The sequence below is a fragment of the Solenopsis invicta genome, chromosome 12 (genome assembly GCF_016802725.1).
Source record: "Solenopsis invicta isolate M01_SB chromosome 12, UNIL_Sinv_3.0, whole genome shotgun sequence".
NCBI lineage: Eukaryota > Metazoa > Arthropoda > Insecta > Hymenoptera > Formicidae > Solenopsis > Solenopsis invicta.
This window is the reverse complement of record NC_052675.1, coordinates 5,816,491-5,839,998: the sequence shown is the minus strand read 5'-3', so window position 1 is coordinate 5,839,998 and position 23,508 is coordinate 5,816,491. Positions and strand designations below refer to the sequence as shown.

Below are 23,508 nucleotides of genomic sequence, written 5' to 3'. Positions count from 1 at the left end.
CGACGTCAGTCTTCGCGCCTTCGCGGCTTGCGCGGCTTCCACTAGGTGGCCACGCCGCGGAGGATTTTCTCGTGAGTCGAGTACGGCTACAAGCATTATATCTAGGCGCCATCGCGACTGTTTTTCTAAATCGCACTTGAGGAAAACTTTTGGGAATTAATTGTTGTAACCTCGAGACGAAATTCGCTTTAGTTCTTTTCAAATGTGATGTGTACCTATGTGGTTCGCTGTTCCACATAAAATTTTATATTTTTACATGTAAAAATAACAATTTGTATTGTTATTAAATCTTGTACATAAATGTTTAATTCAGATTTAATCTTTATTTAATCCTTTTAAACGAAAAAGAAGAAATTTTTTTGGGGAACTATAATTTATTACGTTTAATTATTGATTTATCAATACATATTTTATATGATTATATAAATCGTAGTGACTATTGAGCTCAAATAATTTTTCAATAGTTCTGTGTAACAGTTCGTCCCAATAATCCGCGAAAAAACTATGACGAATAATCCAATAGTTTTATTAATAGCTTTACTAATAGTTACAATAGTCCATTTCCGTAAGGGCTGTCATTCATAACCACATACTTCAGACACAATTCTTGAAATTGATTGCTTAGACATTTTGAGAAGATACATCAAACTTGTTTAAGAACCTTCTGTTGTAAGAAAACAAAGAGTAATAGATAATCTTTCTTGGGTAGGAGTTGATGAACGAAACACTGTATCTTGTTTCAAAATTTTAGGTCCAATTTTGTTTAATAATAGTTCAAAATCTTCTGCAGACATTCTGCAGAAATTTTTAAACTGTCCCATATAGTTTACTTCTAAATCGCTTAGTAAGTTGCTTCCTCTATATTGTAAACAAGGTAATATAATTGTGTCATCCACCATTTTCTTTTCTTCTTTCTTTTAAGTTTTTCTAAATTATGTGCATTTATGATATACTATGCACTTGCTATAATTACGTCGTCAGACAGTGTTTGAATGACAAGTCTTCTAATCTTTTAGTTATTTTATCTAAAGTATAGAAAAAGGAATATATGCGTTTGTGCGTGTTTGTATATGTGTGTGTATATATATATATATATATATATTAGGAGTATAAATAAGTTTCCGCCGTTTTTTATCAAAAATTGGGCATTTATTGTGAAAGAACGGTACCTAATGTTTTATTCAAAGTATTGTCCATCGCTAGCCACTACTTTTTCCCATCTTTCTGGCAGCATACGGATACCGCGTCGGAAGAATGCTTCATCTTTTGAAGCTATCACAACCCAATTTTTTGTATCTTCATATGATGTGAAGTGTTGCTCAGACAGGCCATGCGCCATCGATCGAAACAGGTAGTAATCAGAAGGAGCAATGTCTGGTAAATACGGGGAGTGGAGTAAAACTTCCTAATTGAGTGTTTCCAGGTAGGTTTTGACCGACGCCGCAACATGTGGACGAGCATTATCATGCAGAAAAATAACTTTGTCGTGTCTGGAGTAGTAGTGGGCACGTTTTTCCTTGAGTACTCGGCTCAATCTCATCAATTGTGTTCGGTAGAGAGCCCCAGTAATGGTTTCATTCGGTTTGAGCAACTCATAATACACGACACCAAGCTGATCCCACCAAATACACAACATGAGCTTTTTTCCATGAATGTTCGGCTTGGCTGTCGATGTTGAAGCATGGCCAGGTAGTCCCCATGATTTCTTCTTCTTTGGGTTATCGTAGTGGATCCATTTTTCATCACTAGTGACTATACGATGCAAAAAACCCTTTCGTTTATGCCTGGCAAGCAGCATTTCACATGTGAAAAATCGGCGTTCAACGTTTCTCGGCTTCAGTCCATATGGAACCCAGTTTCCTTGTTTTTGAATCATTCCCAATGATTTTAAGTGATGTGAAATTGCTGGTTGAGTCACTCCTAATGTAAGTGCAAGTGCTTTTTGCGTTTGGCACGAATCTTCATCTAATAATGTTTCCAATTCCGCGTCTTCGTACACTTTTGGCCTTCCGCTACGTTCTTTGTCTTCGACGTCAAAGTCACCGTTCTTAAAGTTGTGAAACCACTCACGGCAACTTCTCTCACTTAAGGCAGCCTCACCATATGCTTCTACAAGCAATCGATGCGCCTCGGCTGCAGATTTCTTCAAATTAAAGAAGTAAATCAAAAGCTCTTGCAAATGACGCTTATTCGGCTCAAAACTCGACATTTTTGCACGAAAAAAGATATATGATGCTGATACAAAATCGTTAATATTTTAAGGTTATGTTGTTGCCAGATGTCCAACCTTACGATATAACGTTTTACAACAGACAATTTCAACCATAACATATTAATGGCGCCATTTTTTGTGAAACGGCGGAAACTTATTTATACTCCTAATATGTATATATATATATATATATATACTATAAACGACTTTCTGCTGCGTTGGATTATTCAATAAATCCGAAATACATTTACACAATTTTAAAATTAAATTGTTACAATGTTTACAAAGATTTACTTTCAATACGTAATATCGAAGTAGAAAAAAATAACTTAAACATCTCCGAAGAAACAATTGATACATTGAATAATAGCCATACGATTTCTTTCTCGATTAATGTCACAGATATATGCCCGCAAATTTCTAATAAGAAAGTAAAATATAATTTTAGAAACTGTGGCACACGTAATATACGTACATTACGACGTTACGAATGGACAAGCATATTGTATGAGCGTTTGTATAATGAAACAAAATTGCCATGCGCACTTACTTTCAAGTGTGCAAAAATATCAAAGAGTGGAATTTTTTTAAATGTTACCGGTAAATGTGCAGAATGCAAATGCAATTTTATTGGAAAAATTATAAACGCACCACAAGAAAAGGAAGATGTAAAAATGGAATGCACAATTTATGATTATGATTCAAGTGTAAAACATAATAAAAAACGACAATTAAAAGATCTTGAGCGTAAACATGTTATCTATAAATTAGTAGAGGGTAAGACACTTTCTTGTATATGGAGAAGAAAGCAAGCAGATATTTTAATCGATGACAAATCTGCACATTTATACAGGTGTAACATACTTTGTAAAGCCAAACAAGAACGACAAGACAAATTATTGAGTGTAACATCTATCAATATGTTCGAAAGTGTTTTGCTTATGAAATATAGTTCACGATATAAAGGTGCGATTAAATTTATTGGATTGGATCCGTTAATTGTGCATTATATCACTCAAGAACAATTTGCCGTATATGAGATGTATTATATGATGTTATATTTTGATGCAATTAGATCTTTAATAAAAAAAGTTAAATTACCAAATGGCGAATTGTGTTCACACATATATTTATATCAAGCAGTTGCACAAATTGTTGAAAATACAGCACCTATTTTTCAAATAATTTCTGATCACAAAATATAAATACAATAATATTTTGGTTACACGAGTTTTTACAAACCGGTGCTACATAAAACTCTTTATTTTCTTGTTTTAAAGAAGTAGTTACCGACTTCGATAAAGCCTTGCTCGGAGCTGTTGCAAGAGCATTTGCGAGATCTGCTACATTAAATGATTATTTATCCACATGTTTTGTTCTATTGACTGGTGTAAAGATACCCATACCACCTTGCCTTTTAGAATTAGATGTATGTCATTTTATGAATATGATTGCTAGGTGGAACTGTTTTTCTGGCAAACCATCTATAGTAAGGTCATTTTTTATGCGTGCAATGGCAGTTTTAAGAAAACAAAATACATTCCACGAATTTGAAGAAGTTGCGCGTAATATTTTAATTCTCTCGACAAGTCCTTATCAAGAATCTGATGGTTTAACGGACAGAGCATAAAACCATTTAACATTACTTATACAAGGTGATACAGATGCATTATCAATAAATGATAAAAATCTGCCAATACCTAATGACGAATGTAAAAATGATCAAAATGAGGTAGACAAAGCCGAAACGAATATATATCATTTGGTAGATTCAATATATAACGATTGTGTTTCTCAATGAAATAAATTGGAGGAAACCTATGACATTAATGGATTTTATCGCATAGATTTTGCGAAGAAATTTAAAGTTTTATTAAAATACTTTCCGTTGTTTAGCGAAGTTATGTGTGCAATATTTGGTTATGGCTCTATAAATGCGACGTCTGCGGCGGTGGAGTCAGAATTTAATAATTTAAAGAATCAAACGTTAAGAGATGTGTATCTTCCTTTGAGAGCCGATAAATTTATAAGTAAACATATTTCTTGTTTATCAGGTAAGATAAAATTGGCAATGGCGAGAAAGTTAAAAATTGACTCTGTAAACATCGATGACAAAAATGAGATTAATAAAAATAATAATAAGATATCTGTATCCACTGATATTCTTGATTATGATAATAGCCCTACAGATAACGTTAATTTAACAGAATTAACGAAACTGCAAGCTAAATAAAATTGGCGCAACAAAAACATTAAAAAACAAAGTGTTTGTTGCTATGCTGATGCATATCCAAATTTTGACGCAACTAGTAACAAATATGTTGCTTGCAATACCGAATGGGAATTATTGCAAAAATATAAAAAATGGAAAAGTTACACTAATAGTAAAAAACATTTGTGGCTTTGACAGTTTATTGCAAATACTCTCTACAAGCATGATGAACAACGAAACATACAATAACGCATTATTAGAAACATTCGCAAAATTAATATTATGCGCCAAAGTTTTAATAAAAGAAGGATTAAGTGCACATTTTTTTAAAGAACGCGCTAAAATATTATGTAATCTTAGTCAATTAAAGCCGGATATCAAACAAGACTTTATAATAAAAGTAAGCGCTATTTCTAACATAGCTAATTTCACAACTTAGTTGCTTGAAGATGTTCCAAGTTTCACGGAAATAAATACGTGACACATGCAATCATGTAAAAATACGTAGAAATGTTTTATGTAGTATTAATTACACGACAATACACGAAAAAGGGATGCAATTTTTACAGGATGCATTAAATGAAGGCTGTAATATTCATAAAACATGTTGCGAAAAGTCTCAACAATCAAATATCGCATACAGCTTGCATTTAATTATGGAAACAGAATGTGGTGATCAAAGATTAACAATGCTCTCTGAATATCCCGTTGAGCTACATATAACTTGCAACAGATACATTTTATCTAATGTGATTGCATATGAAAGGAGTAACATTGTAATGTCTGTAGGTCATTACGTCGCATACTCGTATATTAAAACAAGCACAAAATGGCTTTACTACAATGATAATTTACGTAAATCAAAAGTTGTTGATGAACAAACAATGATAAAAGATTATATATGCATTTACAATCTGTCATTAAATAATATTTAAAATATATATTAGATTCCATAAAAAAATATAAATGTATAAATTGTATATACATATATACATGTATAGTATATATGTAAATACAGGATATCTCAGTATAAGTGGCCACCCCCCCCCCCCTCTTATTTTGTAAACTAGGAAAGATAGACCCAATAAATATAATATCACTTAAATGGGTTTTTGAACTAAATTTTATTGTGAACACAGTGATTACTTAAAGAAATTATCTATGTTAAAGAACGAAGAGACATGCATAACTTTTGCATGGTAAAGTGAATATATTTATAAGATAAAAGTTGTAGCGTTTTTTCTAATAAATACAATGATGTATCAAAATTATTTTACAATGATTTATCAAAATTATTTTACAAATTATAAAAGTTATGTCGGTTTTGCAGGCAACTAATACCATCTCAGTTTTGACCCTGCGGTGTGGCTAACTTCCGACTCCCGCTTTGGCGATTGACGTGTAACATGTTGATATCTGATTATAATATTTGATGTAATAATTTTATAAATCTGTAGATTTTTGTATTTATATTACTTACATTTTACGTACATCAAATATTTATTTGGTCTACGTCTGCTAGTTTACGAGATAAAAGGGGGTGGTTATTTATACTGGAACATCCTGTATATGTATAGTATATTATGAAAAAGTACTATACCATACATATAAGTTATGATAAAAGTAGCTTGAACACACATAAACGCAGCAGGACACACACAGGCCACAAAGTTTTGAGGTAATACGCACACACACACACACACACACGCACGCACGCACGCACGCACGCACGCACGCACGCACGCACGCACGCACGCACGCACGCACGCACACACGCACACACGCACGCGCACGCGCACACGCACGCGCACACGCACACGCACACGCACACGCACACGCACACGCACACGCACACGCACACGCACACATTACAAGGAGGGTTTGGAGTCTTTAAATACTGTAGAATTGACGAACCACGGAGTCCTTATCCTTGTGGTATGCAAACACACACACACACACACACACACACACGCACACGCACACACACACACACTCACACACACAAACCGGAGAAGGGTTTGCAGTCATTAAATACTGAATTCTATTTTTGGCTGTACCGCGAATTTTGATGATCTAACGTCATTTTAACATTAAGCAAAGTTGTTGTGCTTGTCTAGCACAATCCGGCAGAACTCGAAAAAATTCGGAAAAGTCATATTCTTTTTCACCCCCATTTTGAAAAAATCCTAGGCTAACCCTCAACTGTAGAGAAGGTTTTCTTGGGTGATTATTATGCACCTTGATTAGCAAAACTTGGCACAAGTTGCGGAAATGATTTATCTGTTACGGTTGAAAAGTTATGCGGTTGCAAAATTTTGCAATTGAAAAACTAAAATTTTTTTTGACTGTACCGCCAATTCCGTCGAGAAAATTCGGAAAAGTCACATTTTTTTTACCCTTTTTGAAACAATTCTCGGCTAACTCTCAAGGGTAGAGAAGGTTTTCTTAAGTGGTTTTTACGCGCCTTGAGTAGCCCAACTCGGCACAAGTTGCGGAATTGATTTGTCTGTCATGATAGTAAAGTTATGGAGCTACGAATTTTCGTATTCAAATATTTTATACTTTAATTTTTTTCTGTCATGGGTGAAAATACGTTTAAATACTTCGCGGCACAATATACAGTAGCTAAAGTTGTATCCAGCACAATTTTTATTTTATCGATATAATAAAATGGCAGTGCTGATAAAAAAACGTTTTTTATTATCTATCGCTTTATTTTTTGAGATATGTAATTAGTTTTTGCGGCACAATTTATTACAAACCTAGCACAAATCAACACAATTTTCATTTTCATTTTTTTTCAAAATGGTGGTGCTGGTGAAAAAAACGTTTTTTGTGATTTATTACTTTATTTTTTGAGATATGTGATTTATTTTTATGGCACAATGTAGCACAAACTGAGCACAACTCAGCACAATTTTTATTTTTTTATTTTTTTCAAAATGGCGGTGCTAACTTCACGCACCTCAAGACGAGGTCCGAAGGATGCCGGTTGGCCATCCAGAAGGATAGCGACAGAGAATCGTCGTATAGGTAGAAAGTATGCAGCTGCCGTCCACGGAGACGGCGAGAGCAACGAAGAGGATATCGGGTGCCGACGGAGACCACACAACACCTGTGAATCTCCGTTACTGTACGGCCGTGACGTCACGGCTAGATAAGGGCGGCCGCTGATAGGTCGCGTCCTCTACGCGCAAGGATATCGACCCCTGTAGAAGGGGTTGCGCCCATCGATCCAGCATCGAGTGCGATCCTCCTAGATTTTGCGTGCGACCCGGAGTCCATTTGGGGCCGTTTACGTGTTCGGACGTGTTTGCTCGATATTGTTATTTTTTTAAACCGTCGATTGCATCACAATTGGCCGCTAAGACAGCGTTGCTGTCCTTAAACTTTGAATTCCACTTTTGTCTTTGTGTGCCAATCATGTGCCGCTGAGATTTTGTATTCCACATTTTAACTGAAGGATGGCGGTATCGTTTCCGGTATTGTGGGAATGGGTGCCAATAACCACTAAGAAGAAGAAGAGTGCAAATCGGCGAGCGAAGCATAACGAGCAAGCGAGTGAGCGTAATCTCCCGACATTTTTGGATATCGGCAAGCGAGGACGAGTGCTCGGCCCGGACTTGCCCCGGGCTCCTCCGAGAGCCCAAGAACCGGAGAGGACCAGGATTATCCCAACGGTGTCGGCAATGTAAAGCGAGGACTCTCTAACGGCGTTGTAAAGTCACGAGCTGACCGAGACAGCAGCCTCGTATTTTTGATCGACTCCATTTTCTTAGTGTTAGTGTCGGCGTTACGTCAGCCGCGGGGCGGTTGAACGCACGGTCTTTAATAATTCGAGAAGTCAATCTTAAGTACGGGAATTTGCCTGACCGCCCAGCTGTTGGTTGTCGCGTTCCGCGTATCTGTCCCGCCGTGAAAAACGCGTAAACGATTGGCTGCATCGGGAAACCGCAAAGTCCTCGTGCACGTGCGCGAGTAGTGTCGCGGCCGTGATCACACGGTCATTGTGTCGGTCCATCTTTATACAGCGCATTTAGTATTAGTCTTATTCCGTGTCGCGTATATTAGTTCCCTAAGTATGAATGTTAAGCTCTGACTATCGGTTTCTTGTGTCTTTCAATTATTGCGCGTGTTGCTTGTACGTGTCATTCACTTTTCTTTGCTACTGTTTAAATATACTTGCTTGTTACTGTAACGACCACATTTCGCTCACGGGTGGTGATCGGCACGGGAACGAGGGCGCAAAAGGTCGCCAAAGGAATTAGACTTTGTTCTTGATGTTTACAAAAAAAAAGTATTTATTAGATGCAGAAATTATTGTAGTGAAAGGAACATAAGTATAATAGTGCGGAATAGCGTTGGCAACGTGATTGCAATAACGCAGGGAATGAAACTGGACGGTAATTAGCGCGGATCTTACACTCGCAATTTGTAGCGTGCGGACGGACGTGATAAGTATATTTGCGGACGAAATACGGGAATCTATTTACAAGTTTATTTACAAGCCTCGGTATCGCGAGACGCGTTTCTCGGAATGGTGTCGAATTCTTTTTTTGAAATTCGGGCGGCCTTGTTATTTGCTGGCCGTGAAAAGCGCGTTGCGAGGAGCGGCGCGTGGTGCGGTACGACGGGGCGTGACGCGTACACCGAGTACGATCCGTGCGTTCGTACTCGGTTTTTGCGTGGCCCGTCGCGAGGCGGTTAATACCTCTTATTGCAATCGTCGATTGGCACTACCCCACGCCAAGTTCGCTTGGTGGAGGCACGGAGCACCGTACTCCCTTACGCGTAGTAGCGCCGGACTCGGGATGCTGGAAGGATCGCCCTGCGTCAAGTAGCTTGACAAAGCCCAAGTTTGCTTAAGCCCGTTGTGGCGAGACGGTATCGGGAGCGGTCGAGGGTCAAGCGTCTTGACGGAGACCGAGGCGCTCGATCTCTTCCTCAACCTGGGTGACTTCTGTACGGTGGACCGGCTAGAAACGGACAAGGTATCGTTTGGCCGGCGAGTACTGTTTTATATACCCGAGGATCGAGGTGAGGGAATGGCGTGTCTCGGCAAAACAGTCCGGAGGCAGCATCCCCGCCATTCGATTTTGGATCTCTTGGTTCGGGCATGCGCGCGTAGCGTGGCTGCAGACGGCGACGGAACGAGAGCGCGTGCGTACGGAGATGCGAAGCGCGCGGAAGCGCTCGCTCGCTTGTTCGATCTCTGGTTATTTTTATAGGCGCTATGCGCCCATAATTGCCGTCCGGCGGTTGTTTGGCCGGATGGCTCGGACGGTTAGGCGGTCCGGGGGGGTGGGGTCGTTGGAAGGTGGTTTGTTACATTACTGCTTGCTACTTGTCAAATCGGCTTTAATTTTTATTTACTTCGTGTGAGTCATCTCGCCCACTCGTATCCTACTTCGTGAGAGCTGTTTTGCCACTGTCTCCGTTTTCCCGTCCCTTTACCGGTTAGAAGAGTTAGCTGGCCGCGTACGAGCGACAATGTCGCGTTTTTGCCCGAAGATCGTTTATTGTTTATCGCGTATTGGTGTAGATTTTTGTTTAGCGTTGGATATCCTATATGGTGATGCGACCGGTAATCGCGTCTGGCGCCCAACTTTTGCGATTTAGCGTAAATTTGGTGTCGGTGTCTTTCGTCGCTCTCGCGCGTGTGTTCGTCTCAAATCTTTTGCCTCCTTTGATCGCGTATTTTGCTGTAGCTCTCCGGCGACGTGAAAAATACGTTACAGTACGCGCGCGTGCGCGTGTGCGCGTGAGTGCATGTATGTGTATACATATTCTTAAGCAGTTAATTATTGATTCAAAGATACTGTAATATTTATCATAATGTAGAAAATATTCTTCACAAATTATAAATGCTTTTTTCAAGAGAAAAATTGTATTTTAAAATTATAAGTTAGTATTATTAAGAAAATGCTAATTTCTGAAAAATAAAATTTATATTTCAATAAGCATGTACTGTATTGCGTACAATAGTTCCTATAATTAATAAATAGTTTACTTTATTGAAAAATTCTGTTCTTTAAATAATTAAATACCTTACATTAAATTTCCTCTTTTAAGAAATCGTTCAGACTTGTATGCAAATACATAGCTTAATAAAATTAAGAAAAAAATTTTTAGCAGATTATTTTTTCCTCAATGTTATACAATAAATTAAAGAGCATTTTAGCAATTACAACTTCAAGTTCTTCAAAATTATAATTTTAATAGGCCATTTTAAAATTATTTAGGCTAAAGAAATTGCTGACAATAATTGCTATGTTTTTTTAGATATTAAATTATAAAAATATTTTTTAAAAAATTAATATAAAAATATGTAAATTGCTAAAATGAACCTTGATAAAAATTTTTATTAGCCATTTACCGTTCTAACTTACCTGAATGTTTATTACTTTATCGCTCCATTGCGAATGTTCATTATCACCGTATGCTGCTTCTTTAATCGCCTGCATAATTCCGCGCGTTTTTCCCATTGACACGGGATTTACTATTTCCAAATGCGATGGATTTCGAAGCATGGTTACGTGAAGACTTTTTTCGTCTATACTAAGATTAGTAGAACTTATGAGGTGGCTAATTACATCTCCAGTACATTTGGTTGCATCCGGAAATTCAGAAAATCCCCGTAATTTATTAAATAACTTTTCTGGTGGAAAGTTTAGTAGTCCCGTTAGTAGATTAAGACGGCCGCGGTGTGCAGAGCAAATAATCACGTGTTCCAAATTATCTAGAATGATAACATTTTAGTTCAGTAAATTGCATAATAAATTCTATTGCTGTTGAAAACATTATATCCGTCAAACAGCAAAAGTTTAAATCTTAACATTAATGAAGCAGTAGAAAAATGTTAACATTTTTAAAGATAATTTATTATCTTTTTGCAAACTACTACAAATTAAACTGTAATAGATTACAGAGCTCGGCAAAAAATGAACATTTTAACCAATTTTCAGATCGCGCCGCCTATTGCTTTTCTTCTTATTTCACCTCCTCACAAGCGTCCAAGTGCCGATCGACATTCAAGGTCGTATGACGCTCGTACGTATACGTTTATAATAGATTTCCATGTTATCTATGAGATCTTATTATTGATTCGTTTATTTAAAAGTGGTATCCCTAATAGGTTTAGTCTATGTGATAAACGCGATAGTTTGGATTTGTGAATTATATAATAAAATGTTTCTATTTTTTTTCTATATATGTATTTTAACATTCCATAAACATTTTTTGTTTTAGTTGATTTTTGGCGAAGGTACACCTGGTATCATTACATTTTGGGAGATCTTTTCAAGATTGCCTCGCCACGATAGCATATCTCCGGTATTTGGCGCAATTTTTTAATAAAAGAATTATAAAGTTTCTTTAAAATGCATATTTTCAACTAAAAAAAACCACAATTCGGTAATTCCAACATTTTCCAAAAAAATTACCAGAAATTGCTATTTTTTTATCCTTTTAGGTATATATGCTCCCTTAAAGGATTGTATAAGTCATCAATAGATTAGGTAGACTTACTATGCTATTAAAAAAAAACCGTGTTAACAGTACTATTCCATAGATAACATGTAATTAGAATCGTATTTGTACTAATATCTCTTAGATAACATGGAAATCTATTATAAACGTATATGTATAAGCAACATACGTGCCTGAATGTCGATCGACAATTGTGGACGTTCTTGAGACGGTGAGATAAGAGGAAAAACGGTAGGCGGAGCCGATCTGAAAATTGGTTGAAATGTGCATTTTTTGCAGAGATCTGCTAAAAAACTTAACTTATTTTAAAATAAATGAACTAGAAATCAAAATAATATATGAAAACTCAATACGTTAGAATCGCAGAAAAGTTTGAATTTTAACAAATCTGCAAATTATTTTAATTGTTTAATGTAATGCGGAGAAAGGCCCGCTTACTTGTTTTGTTAATTTTTACTGAGAATGACCCAAAAGTAAGATAGAAAGATTTGAACCAATTTGATAGAGGCTGAATAATAAATACGAAACTGACACGCACCGACAACAGCGTTGTGACTCTCATTAGCCCTCTTTTATTAAATTATCATTTTAACTACTTTTTCTAATAAATGTTTGTAAATTTCAATTTTAAATATTTAAAATAATACAAAGTTTTAAATAAATTTTTACTTGTAAGCTATAATTTTAAAAAACCTGTGAATATGAAAATAACAGTTTTCTGATAAATGTCATTCTTTATATTTTTTTAAACTTCTCAATGTAAAATAATTTAATAATCTTTTTATTTAATTAAAAATATAATTCTCATATTCTAAAATATAAATTGTTATGTAAAACAATAAGCAACTTAAAGCACAATGTCAGATACATTAAATAAACTTTTAAACTTAATTTCGATTTTAGATCTTATGCAACTAACTAACAAGGTACACTAAGCAACCCAAAAATTCAAAAAAATCTAAAACTGTGAACAAATAGAGAACTTAATCCATAGATAAAAATATTTTTTGTTGGTGCTCAATCTCAGTTTTAGGAGATAAAATACCCCTTTGAAAAAAATCGGTTTTTTTCTTTCGAAGCATATATCGTTGAAACTATAAGAGATAAAAAAAAATGTTTTAAATAAAAGTTGAATGACGTGAAGAGTACTTTATAACAGCAAAAAATTTTCTTTATTCTTTTTAATACTTTCTCCTACTACTTATTTGCTTTGCCCAAAATTTTTATTTTTTTTTATAAGCAAAATAAAGCTTATTTTATTACAAATTTAACAGTATATGATAAAGTTACGATGCAACATTTCCATTTTCTAAAAATAATTAGAAACCACTATAAGGCATGGTACGTGCACCCGTCCGTGCACTATGGAAGTGTCCCCCTTCGATTTTGACGAGTTTTTAATATGTTGTCGTACATATCAAAATAAGAGAAAGTCTTTTTTTATATGTGCTTAATCTCACTTTTAGAGGGAGAAACACCCTTTTGAAAAAAAATCGGTTTTCGAAACTATAAACGATAAGAGATAAAAAAAATGTTTTGATTGAAAGCTAAATGGCTTAAAGGGTACTTTATAACAGTAATAAAAATTTTTTTTTTTTTTTAATACGTTTCCCCACTATTTACATTTGTTTTTAAAAATTTTCAAAAATTTTAATGACAGATTTATAGCTCATTTTTATACAAATTTAACCATATATAATAAAATGTCTTTCCGATGTACCATTTTTGACAAAAAATATCGAACTCCTTATATATACGCTATACGTGCGGATTCAACTCATATGTTTCGTTAACGTCGCTAATTACGTGAAAAAGCGTTGAAGGCAAATCAGTATAGTACAATGAATATTAAAATAAGAGATTTCTTTAATAATAATAATAATAATAATAATAATAATAATAATTGAAGTAATAAAATAATAATGAGTTTTTCTAACTCGACTGCTAAAATTAGTCAAATATTTTTGGCAATGTTAAAATATGTACGTAATACTTTTGTTGAAAATGGGTTCTGAAGGATAGATTTCTTATTTAGAATAAAGATATACTAATAATCTTTTATTTCCTTAGTAGTGCTTTATTTCTTGCTCGCACATCTGACTCGCACGCACGCAAAATCCCAAGTAAGGCGCTCTCGCCTCGCGTTATTTCTTCCGCTTGTCGTGCGCCGCGAGCGCCCCTATCGTCTTTTCACTCCAGGCTACTCACATACGATAGAACATCCGGAATATGAATTTACTACTTTACTTAACACACCTCCTTAAATTCATATTGCGGATTTACAGAAGTTTTAGCATCTTTCGAAATTTCTCAAAATTAGTCCGTCCTAACGCTTTAGTTAATATGTCTGCTATATTATTCTCCGATTCAATCTTAAGAACATCGATAAATCCTTTCTCAACGCATTTGTGGACAAAATGATAGTAAACCTCTATATGTTTAGAGTTTTTAATAAAGTTTTCAAATTTTGCGATTGCTACCGCTCCTGAATTATCTTCGTATATATTTATTGGCCTTACAATGTTGGCTTAAAAGTTTTTCAGTAAGTTCATTATTACTTTGATCTCGCTTACGGACTCGGACAATGCCACATATTCGGCAGGTTGATGATTTGGTAACGCTACCCTGTTTCCTCGTTTTCCAATAAATCACGTTTTCGAACATTCTAATTATGTATCCGGTCGTCGATTTTCGATCGATCGCGTCGCTTGCCCAGTCCGCATCTACGTAACAATCGATAATCTCTTTATTTATATCTCTTTTATATGTTAACTTAATGTCTCTAGTAAAATATAAGTATTTTAAGATTCTTAGCGCATACTTAAAGTGTGTCTTGTCACAACAATTTTGAAACCTGCTTAAATAATTCACGTTGTAACTTATATCCAATCTTGTTCCTGTGCTAATGTATAACAAGGTTCCTATTAGATTTTTAAATTTTACATCATTTTTCTCAAACTATGCTGATTCTAATTTTAGATTTTGTTCCATCGGAGTATAATAATATTTTGAATCTATAATACCATATTTCCTCGTTAACGACTCGATGTATTCTCTTTGATCTAGAGTTATCTCATTCTTATTGCGATCGTGCTTTATATTAATAACTAAATAAGTTTTTACCTCACCTAAGTCTTTCATTTCAAATTTGTTCGACAGTTTACTTTTGATACCTCTAAGTTTTCTTTCATCCTTACCGCAATAAATCGTCTACAAAAATTATCAAGTAGATTACATTATCTTTTTCGCCTAACACGTACAAACAGTAACCGCTATCGCTTTTCCTAAAACCTAACTCCTGTAAATATTTATCTAGACACTCGTACCATGCTCTTGGACTTTCTCGTAGCTCATAAAGTGCTTTATCTAGCCTACATACTCTGTCGGTTTCGTCCTCATAACCCTTTGCTTGCGTTACATATACTTCAGATCTAATTTTCCCATTTAAGAATGTCGCTTCAACATCCATCTGTAATATTATTAGTCCGTACTGACAACAATGAGCCAAAAGTAATTTCAACGTCTGCATTTGTGCTACCGGAGAGTACAAGTCATCTATTCCTTCTTCTTGCTGGAATCCTCTTACTACGAGTCTCGCTTTTTTTCTATTATCTGCTTTAGTCGTATACACCTATTTTACATTTAAAACTTTTTTATCTCTAGGCCTACTAACTACTTTCCATGTTTTATTTTTCATCAAACAATTAATTTTCCTATCCATCGCTTCTTTCCAATCTAATGAATCCTTGCCGTTGACCGCATTTTCATAACTCGTCGGAGTATCCGCGCTTACAAAGTTAACGTATATGCAATTTGAATACGCTACTGCTTCGCCATACCTATTCGGCTTCTTTTTTTCTCTTTCAGATCTCCTTACTCCTGTTTTTTGTTCATTATTGCCACTACAAGTTTCACGACTGACTATACTTATAGTATCATTTCTTTTATTCCTATCTAAAGTTTTCTTTTTATTTTCTGTTCTATCTTTGCTATCTGTAGCTTTTTCTTGATAGTCATTATCTTTGTTTTCACTTTTAAAACCTATAAGATTTACATTTTCTTCTACTATGTCTAAATGCCTAGCAATTATTATCTTATTATTTACGTTTTCATATCCTAATAATATTCCTAAGTCCGCTTTTCTATCCTATTTTGACTTTCTTTTTTCTTCCGGGACTCGCACAAATACCCTACTTCCATATAATCTTAAATTATTTATATTTGGTTTATTCCTTGTTAGTATCTCATACGGTGTTTTTTCTTCTTTCGTGTTTGCTAGCATTCTATTCTTTAAATATGCTGCTGTCCTAATTATTTCCGGCCAAAATCTTCTATCTACCTTAGCTTCTGACAATAAATATCTAGCTGTGTTCATTATTGACCTATTATAACGCTCCGTTGTACTATTTAGTTGTACGTACGGTGGGCATGGATCTATAATAATTCCCTTTTCTCTGGCTAACCTATAAATATCTTTGTTAATATACTCTTTTCCATTATTGCATTTTAACCTTTTAATCTTTTTGCCTGTTATGTTTTCAACTGTATTAATGTACTCAATAAAACATTCATGAACTTCAGTCTTTGACTTTAATGTATACACCCTAGCTGCTTTGCTATAGTCGTCGATAAACGTTAGAAAATAGTTTTTTTCATTATTTCCTGTTGTACTATGTGGACCATTTAAGTCCGTATGAACTATATTTAACAAATTATTTGCTCTATTGTTTTGGTTTTCGAATGGCAAATTATGCATTTTGTTTTGTATGCAAGTACCGCATTTTAAGAATTCAGACTCTAATTCGTTTGGTAAGCCTTCGACTAGTTTGCCTTAGTTTGCATATCAAATCTAAATATTTAAAGTTTACATGTTCTAATATTCTATGAAATTTTTCTTTTTGAGTTAAACGCTGATTATTATTAATTGTTACATTTGATTCCTTATTTATTATATAACTATTTAATTTATATAATCCGTTTTCTTTAACTGCTATTGCGATTAATTTGTTAAATTATTGTAAATTTTTGATGTATAATTCACTGAGACTACTTTATTTTTATCTGTTACTCTTGCAACACTTATCAGATTTCTATCCATTTTTTGTACATAATATACGTTTGATATTTTAATGTTTATTATATTTCCATAAACTAAAAATATGTTTGAATATTATCGACTTTTGTGGCTTGCACAGATCTTCCGTCTTCTACTTTAACCTTTATCGGATTTTTTAAACTCACACAATTTGTATAATATGCCTCTTTGTTTATTATATGATCCGTGCAGCCACTATCTAGAATCCACTCAATCTTATTATTCTCGCTAACATTTGCCTCTATTTGTCTGTTCCTATCTCTTTCTACTATCTCGGTACAAAATGAGCCCATGCTTTCGTAGTTATCATGGTGTCGATCCCCTTCGCTGCGCTGTTGCCAACGCTGACTCGTTCCTCGGCCGTAGCGTCCTCTGGCGTTGCCGCCACATCGTTGCTGCGACTGGTAGGCACCTCCTTGCCCGTACGCTCCTCCACTGGCGCTATTTTTTCTAGAGTTTTCTATCGACCACGTGTTCTTATAGTTTGTCTTTATGTGTTCGGGTTTTCCGCATCCATAGCATGTCTTCTCTGAATCCTTCCGACTTGAACGCATTTTTCTTGGTTCTGGCAGCTATTTCTCTTTTTTTTATCTCCCAAATGGCTATTTATTTTTTAGAAATTTGCACGTTTGGTCCGACTCCCTCACTGCATCAATCAGATCGCCGATATAGCTGAGCGACTCTGGTAGTGTCCGCAGCATGTAATTTAGCTTCTCCCTCTCCGTCACTGCTGCGCCAGCATCTTTCAATTTATTTATTAATTTTTCAAACTCTATAAAGAATGTATTTGCTTCTTCGTAGTCCTTCAGTTTTATTTTTTCTAATCTATTGCGTATACACATCTGGATGGCCGATTCTCTCGTATACATGCTATCTAATTTTTTCATTATGTTACTCGTATACGCAGTTTCTTCCTCATTTATGAACTCTAACTGGTCATTATTGATACTGCTGTATATATAGTTGATTGCCTTGAGATTCTTTTCGTTCTATGCCTCTTCATTGTCCGTTGATAACCGTTTCCTTGTGGCTACCTCGTCACATTTTTTCCATTTCATATACATAAGTATCCTCTTCTTCCAAATATTATAATTCTTTCCGTAAAAAATCTGGATTTTTATTTCTTCCGTCATTGTTTTTCTAATTTTCTTACTTGACTTGAGATTCTTTTCTTCGATCCTTTAGCTTGATTTGTCACCGCGTGCTTTTCTAACCTTAACACTGGTTTACATCCACTCGCTTAGACACGCGAAATTAACTAACAAAATTTTTGCTCTGCTACCATGTAGAAAATGGTTTCTGAAGAGGGATAGATTGCTTATTTAGGATGAAGATATACTAATAATCTTTTATTTTCTCAGTAATGCTTTATTTCTTGCTCACACATCTGACTCGCACGCAAAATCTCAAGTAAGGCGCTCTCGCCTCGCGTTACCTCTTCCGCTTGTCGTGCGCCGCGAGCGCCCCTATCGTCTTTTCACTCTAGGCTACTCACATACGATGGAACCGGAATATAAATTTACTACTTTACTTAACAACTTTAAACAATTAAAAACGAGTTATAAATAGAGAAATTATTATTTTTACAAAATATCGTTTATTTAATTTTGACTGTAGAATAGTTGATCGTAATGGTCAATGTATTTTATTAACTATAGTTTTAAAAGGGAAAAAACCCGTTTTTTTTCAATTTTTCCGCTGATTTTTTGGTTTTTTTCTGAGGTAGAAAAATTTATTGGAAAAATTCACAAAGTGAATTATACAAAGTGTTATACTATAGTAGTAACTTATCAGTATCAAAGTTACTTATTTCATGATGTGATTTCTTAACTCTAGCTCGCCACACTTATGTTCGAGTTCGTAGTTTGCCATACTTCTATTCGTAAGACCTCTCGATTTCTTGTCTTGTCACTTTCATTTTAATTAATATTTTAAAGCTTGTATTGTAAAAATTAAAAAATACATAGTCTAAATATTATGCTCATAAGATAATAGCAGGTTGAGAGAATGATTTAAAATAATCAAATTTATAACAATTATATACAGAAAGAAGTAAACTATAAAACGAGATTACACTTCAGGATTTCACCGGATCAGAATATGGTGAACTAGAGTTAAAAATCTGTGTTAATGAAAAATAATTAGAAAACGGGCCATATAAAGTTAAACTAATATTAGTTTCTGTTCTTAAAGTTTTTTTTTATTTATGATAATGTGAATACGGAAACAAAAAGCATATTATGAAACGTAAATAAAAACAAAATTGATGTATTTTTTAAATAAAATAAAACGTATATACCTCTTAATAATAGCTAATATTCTAAAAAAATTCTTCAAATAATTAATATAAATAATAACTTGAATTACCCTTATAGAAATATATTACTGATAGTAATAAATTGGCGAGTAATTTAAGTAATATATTACTTATTTTAGTAATTTAAAAATACTAATAACAGTACTTTTAAATTACTAAAATAAGTAATATGTTGAAAGAAAATTGTTTTTCGCGCTTCATAAGAAAGAGTAAGCCGATGAGCGTATGTATGCAGGCTCGCGCGATGGGCATGAGATGGCGCTTTCCGCCACGAGTCCATCTGTCTGTATGTGTGTGCGTACCCCCGCTTTCCTTGCCGCGTTCGTCTAACGTGATGTACGCTCGCTCGCTCTCTTCCGTCTCTGGGCTTGCACGAGTCAGTATCCGCGTTGTGCTTTATCTTTTGTATTAAGACAAAATATAGTTGTTGTGTCCCTCATTTACGAACTGATTATCTCCTCCACGCCTGTCACATTAATCACTTTCAACATAATATATTACTTAAATTGCTCACCAATTTATTACTGTCAGTAATACATTTCTGTAAGGGTAGTCTTTAAACTTGTTGCTAGGATTGTATTTGTTCTTAAAATAATTTGTTTAATAATTATGATAATTGTTAAACCTCAAGTGATGTACATTATTTTAAACATAAACATAAAAATTAGCTCAATATTAATTCCAGCACTTATACAAGATGTCTTACTTTAATAATATTATAAAATTAGGTAGCATGTCATTTACATAGCAAAAACAGCATTTTTTTTTGCAAAAAAAAACAGTTTTTCAGAAAATAAACCGGCATTTTTCTGGTTTTTTTTTTAGCAATTTGAAAAAAGCGTTTTTTTTTAAACTATATTATTGACGCTATTTTGCGTACTAGACGGGAAATAAGACATTTCCTGGAACTCTATTTTTTAATGTTTAATAATAATGCAAAATCACATTGATAACTAGACTATATTTTGGATACCAGAAAATAAATACAATATTTCTTGGAAATTTATTTTCTAACGTTTAATCTATTCGCGCGGTAAATAAATTTATGTAATTGCGTCATTTGAGTTGTATAAATGTCCAAGATAGAATTATTTCCAGTTTCATTTGCGACGTCAATCAGTCATCACTATTCTGTCGAAAAGTTAGTAATCATTGCTTGACAGAAATTTCTTTAAAATGACGTAGTTTCATGTAGCAAACGTAATAAACATGTTAGCTACTATGTTTCAAATTGCGAGTTTCAGGAAAATCCAAATAGAGATTTTAGCAGTCGAGTTAAAAAAACTCATAATTATTTTATTATTTTTATTATTATTATTAAAGAAATCTCATATTTTAATATTTATTGTACTATACTGATTTGCCTTCCTTCTTCGCGTAATTAGCGACGTTAGCGAAACGTATGAGATGAATCCGCGTAGCGTATATATAAGGAGTTTGATATTATTTTGTCAAAAATGGTACATCGGAAAGACACTTTATTATATGTGGATTTGTATAAAAAGAAGCTATAAATCTGTCATTAAAATATTTGAAAATTTTTAGAAACAAATGTAAGTGATGGGGAACGTATTAAAAAATTAAAAAAAAATTTTTTTATCACTGTTATAAAGTACCATTTGAGCCATTTAGCTTTTAATTAAAACATTTTTTTTTATCTTTTCTCGACTATCTATAGTCTCGACGATACATGCTTCGCAAAAAAGCCAATTTTTTTTCAAAGAGGTGTTTCATCCTCTAAAAGTGAGATTGAGCACATATAAAAAAATAAGTATCCCTTATTTTGATCTGTACAACAACGTATTAAAGACTCGTCAAAATCGAAGGAAGACATTTCCATAGTGCACAGACGGGTGCACGTACTATGCCTTATAGGAATGGTTTTTAATTATTTTTGGAAAATGGAAATGTCGTATCGTAACTTTATTAAATACCGTTGAATTTGTAATAAAATAAGTTTTATTTTGCTTATAAAAAGAAACAAAAATTTTGACCAAAATAGGTAAGTGGTGGAGAAAAGTATTAAAAAAAATTTAAAAAATTTTTTTGCTGTTATAAAGTACTCTTCACGTCATTCAACTTTTATTTAAAACATTTTTTTCTATCTCTTATAGTTTCAACGATATACGCTTCGAAAGAAAAAAACCGATTTTTTTCAAAGGGGTATTTTATCTCCTAAAACTGAGATTGAGCACCAACAAAAAATATTTTTATCTTATGGATGAACTACTCTATTTGTTCACAGTTTTAGATTTTTTTGAATTTTTGGGTTGTCTAGTGTTCCTTGTAAGAGAAAGAAAAATGTTAAACGGAGGTTATTTTTTGGCTTAGAACCGACGTCTAAGTTATTTATTAGTAACTGTTTATGGAACCCTCTAAAAGCAGAAAAAAAATAATTATTTGTCCATTAGATCCAGGAAAAGTTATAAAAAATCGGGATTTATTATTAATTACTGAAATAGTCATATGAGTGTTTTTATACTATTAAAATAAAATTAATTGTGCATTTATGTTCAAAAAGGGAAATAATAAATGTACAGAGTATAAGATTTTGGTTTATATAATATACAGGCTGTCCAAAAATTCCCGGATTTCTTAAATAATACTAGTCTGCAAAAATAAACAATTTTGTTGCAGATGTAACAAGACTATGTGGTTTTTATAGATTTTTGTGTGCTGATTACGAATCCGTTATCGGAATTTGACTATCACGTTATACTTTTGAGAAAAATAATATCAAAGAAGTAAAAAACTATGATTTTGAAGGTTTTCTTGATGTTGTAACATCCGCAGCAAAATGTTTTTCTAAATTCCGTTTTTGCTATGTGAAGATATGAACTTTTAACTTTAAAATCCATTTTGTTTCATTTCTCTAAGATTTTTTGTTTCTTAGATATAGTTGGAAGAAGAAATATTAATTGTGCGCGCGTATCATCAATATGATTGCTCGGTACGATGTCTCTCCAATGAGTATGAATAGTTATTTCAGACGTATTTTTGAATACTAAATATGAAAACATTAATAGAATTTAGCTATCACATCACAAAAACACTAGTATCAAGCAGAACATTATAATTGTTCTTGTTCTGTTATTACTGTTTTAATATTTGGGCATAATGTGGCACAAATCTAGCACAATTTAGTACAACTTTCTGGAAAGGGACAGTTTTTTTAGGGAGAGGGGAGTGGAAGCACTGGATTGGGAGAGAAGAAGGAGGGTAGAAGGGGTGGACTTTGAGGAGATAGAAAGAAGGGATAGAGAAAACCAAAGAGAAGAGAGGTGGGAAAGAATTAGGAACGGGAGGTTTAGCAGATGGTACAGAAGAGTAAAAGGAGAGGGTATTCCAAGATATCTATAAATGGATTGGGGGGAGAGTAGGTGGAAGAGATTAGTGAGATTTAGGCTGGGAAGTGAAATGTTAGAAGGAAGATATTGGGAGGAGAAAGATAAAAAGTTGTGCAGGTTATGTGGGGGTCACTTGGAGTCCTGGTGTTGTACCCTGTACAACTACGATAATTACACGCATAGCAATAGGAAATTAAGATTCCTATTGCTATGCATACGTGTAGCGGATTCGAATTCCGCATACGCTAGAAATATCGAAAGACGCTGATGGTCTGTCGGGCTTCCGGCCCGCAACACCATCGCGCTGCGCCAGCTAATGCTGAGTCGCTTTCCGGTATTCGGATTTCGGCTAAGCATGGGAGCTGCATGCCGCAAGGAACACGATTGGCCGAACCAAACGACGAATTTCCGTATAAATATCGCGACAAAATCGGAAAGCGACGGAAGAGTTTGACAAACAGCTGTCCGGTGTGTTACTCGCCGTGCGTGACTTACACGTCGAGCTTGTAACACAATCCGGAGATAACAGCCGACCTATATATACCGGGCCGTCCGGGAAGAACAAGCAAACGAGCGACATATATAATCATACTACAAGTGTAACGAGGGCAATACTAAAGAAAATACATTATCTTAACGTGGAACAAGCAAGTGTTTTATCTTCAACCACCGAGCGGCCCTTCCTACGAGTCCTAACTACTAAGGCGCCGAAAAGATCCCGATATACCTACCGACGTCTCCGGAGCCATCACCGGGGCACAACACTGGGAACACGTGTGGGAGGAGTGCAGGGCATGGAGAGAGGGAGGGGAGGAGACATGGCAAGAGGCGTGTGAA

The 23,508-nt window shown here is 34.6% G+C and overlaps 1 protein-coding gene across 3 annotated transcripts in view; it reads right to left on the bottom strand.

Moving 5' to 3' along the window:
* The window catches only part of LOC105199284 (probable 2-oxoglutarate dehydrogenase E1 component DHKTD1 homolog, mitochondrial), a 266,253-nt gene that overhangs the window by 210,975 nt on the left and 31,770 nt on the right, over window positions 1-23,508 (bottom strand). For all 3 annotated transcript variants that reach the window (XM_039456078.1, XM_039456076.1, XM_039456077.1), the window contains one exon: window positions 10,814-11,163. In XM_039456078.1, the coding sequence (XP_039312012.1) occupies window positions 10,814-11,163 (350 nt within the window). The remainder of the gene's footprint in view (window positions 1-10,813; window positions 11,164-23,508) is intronic.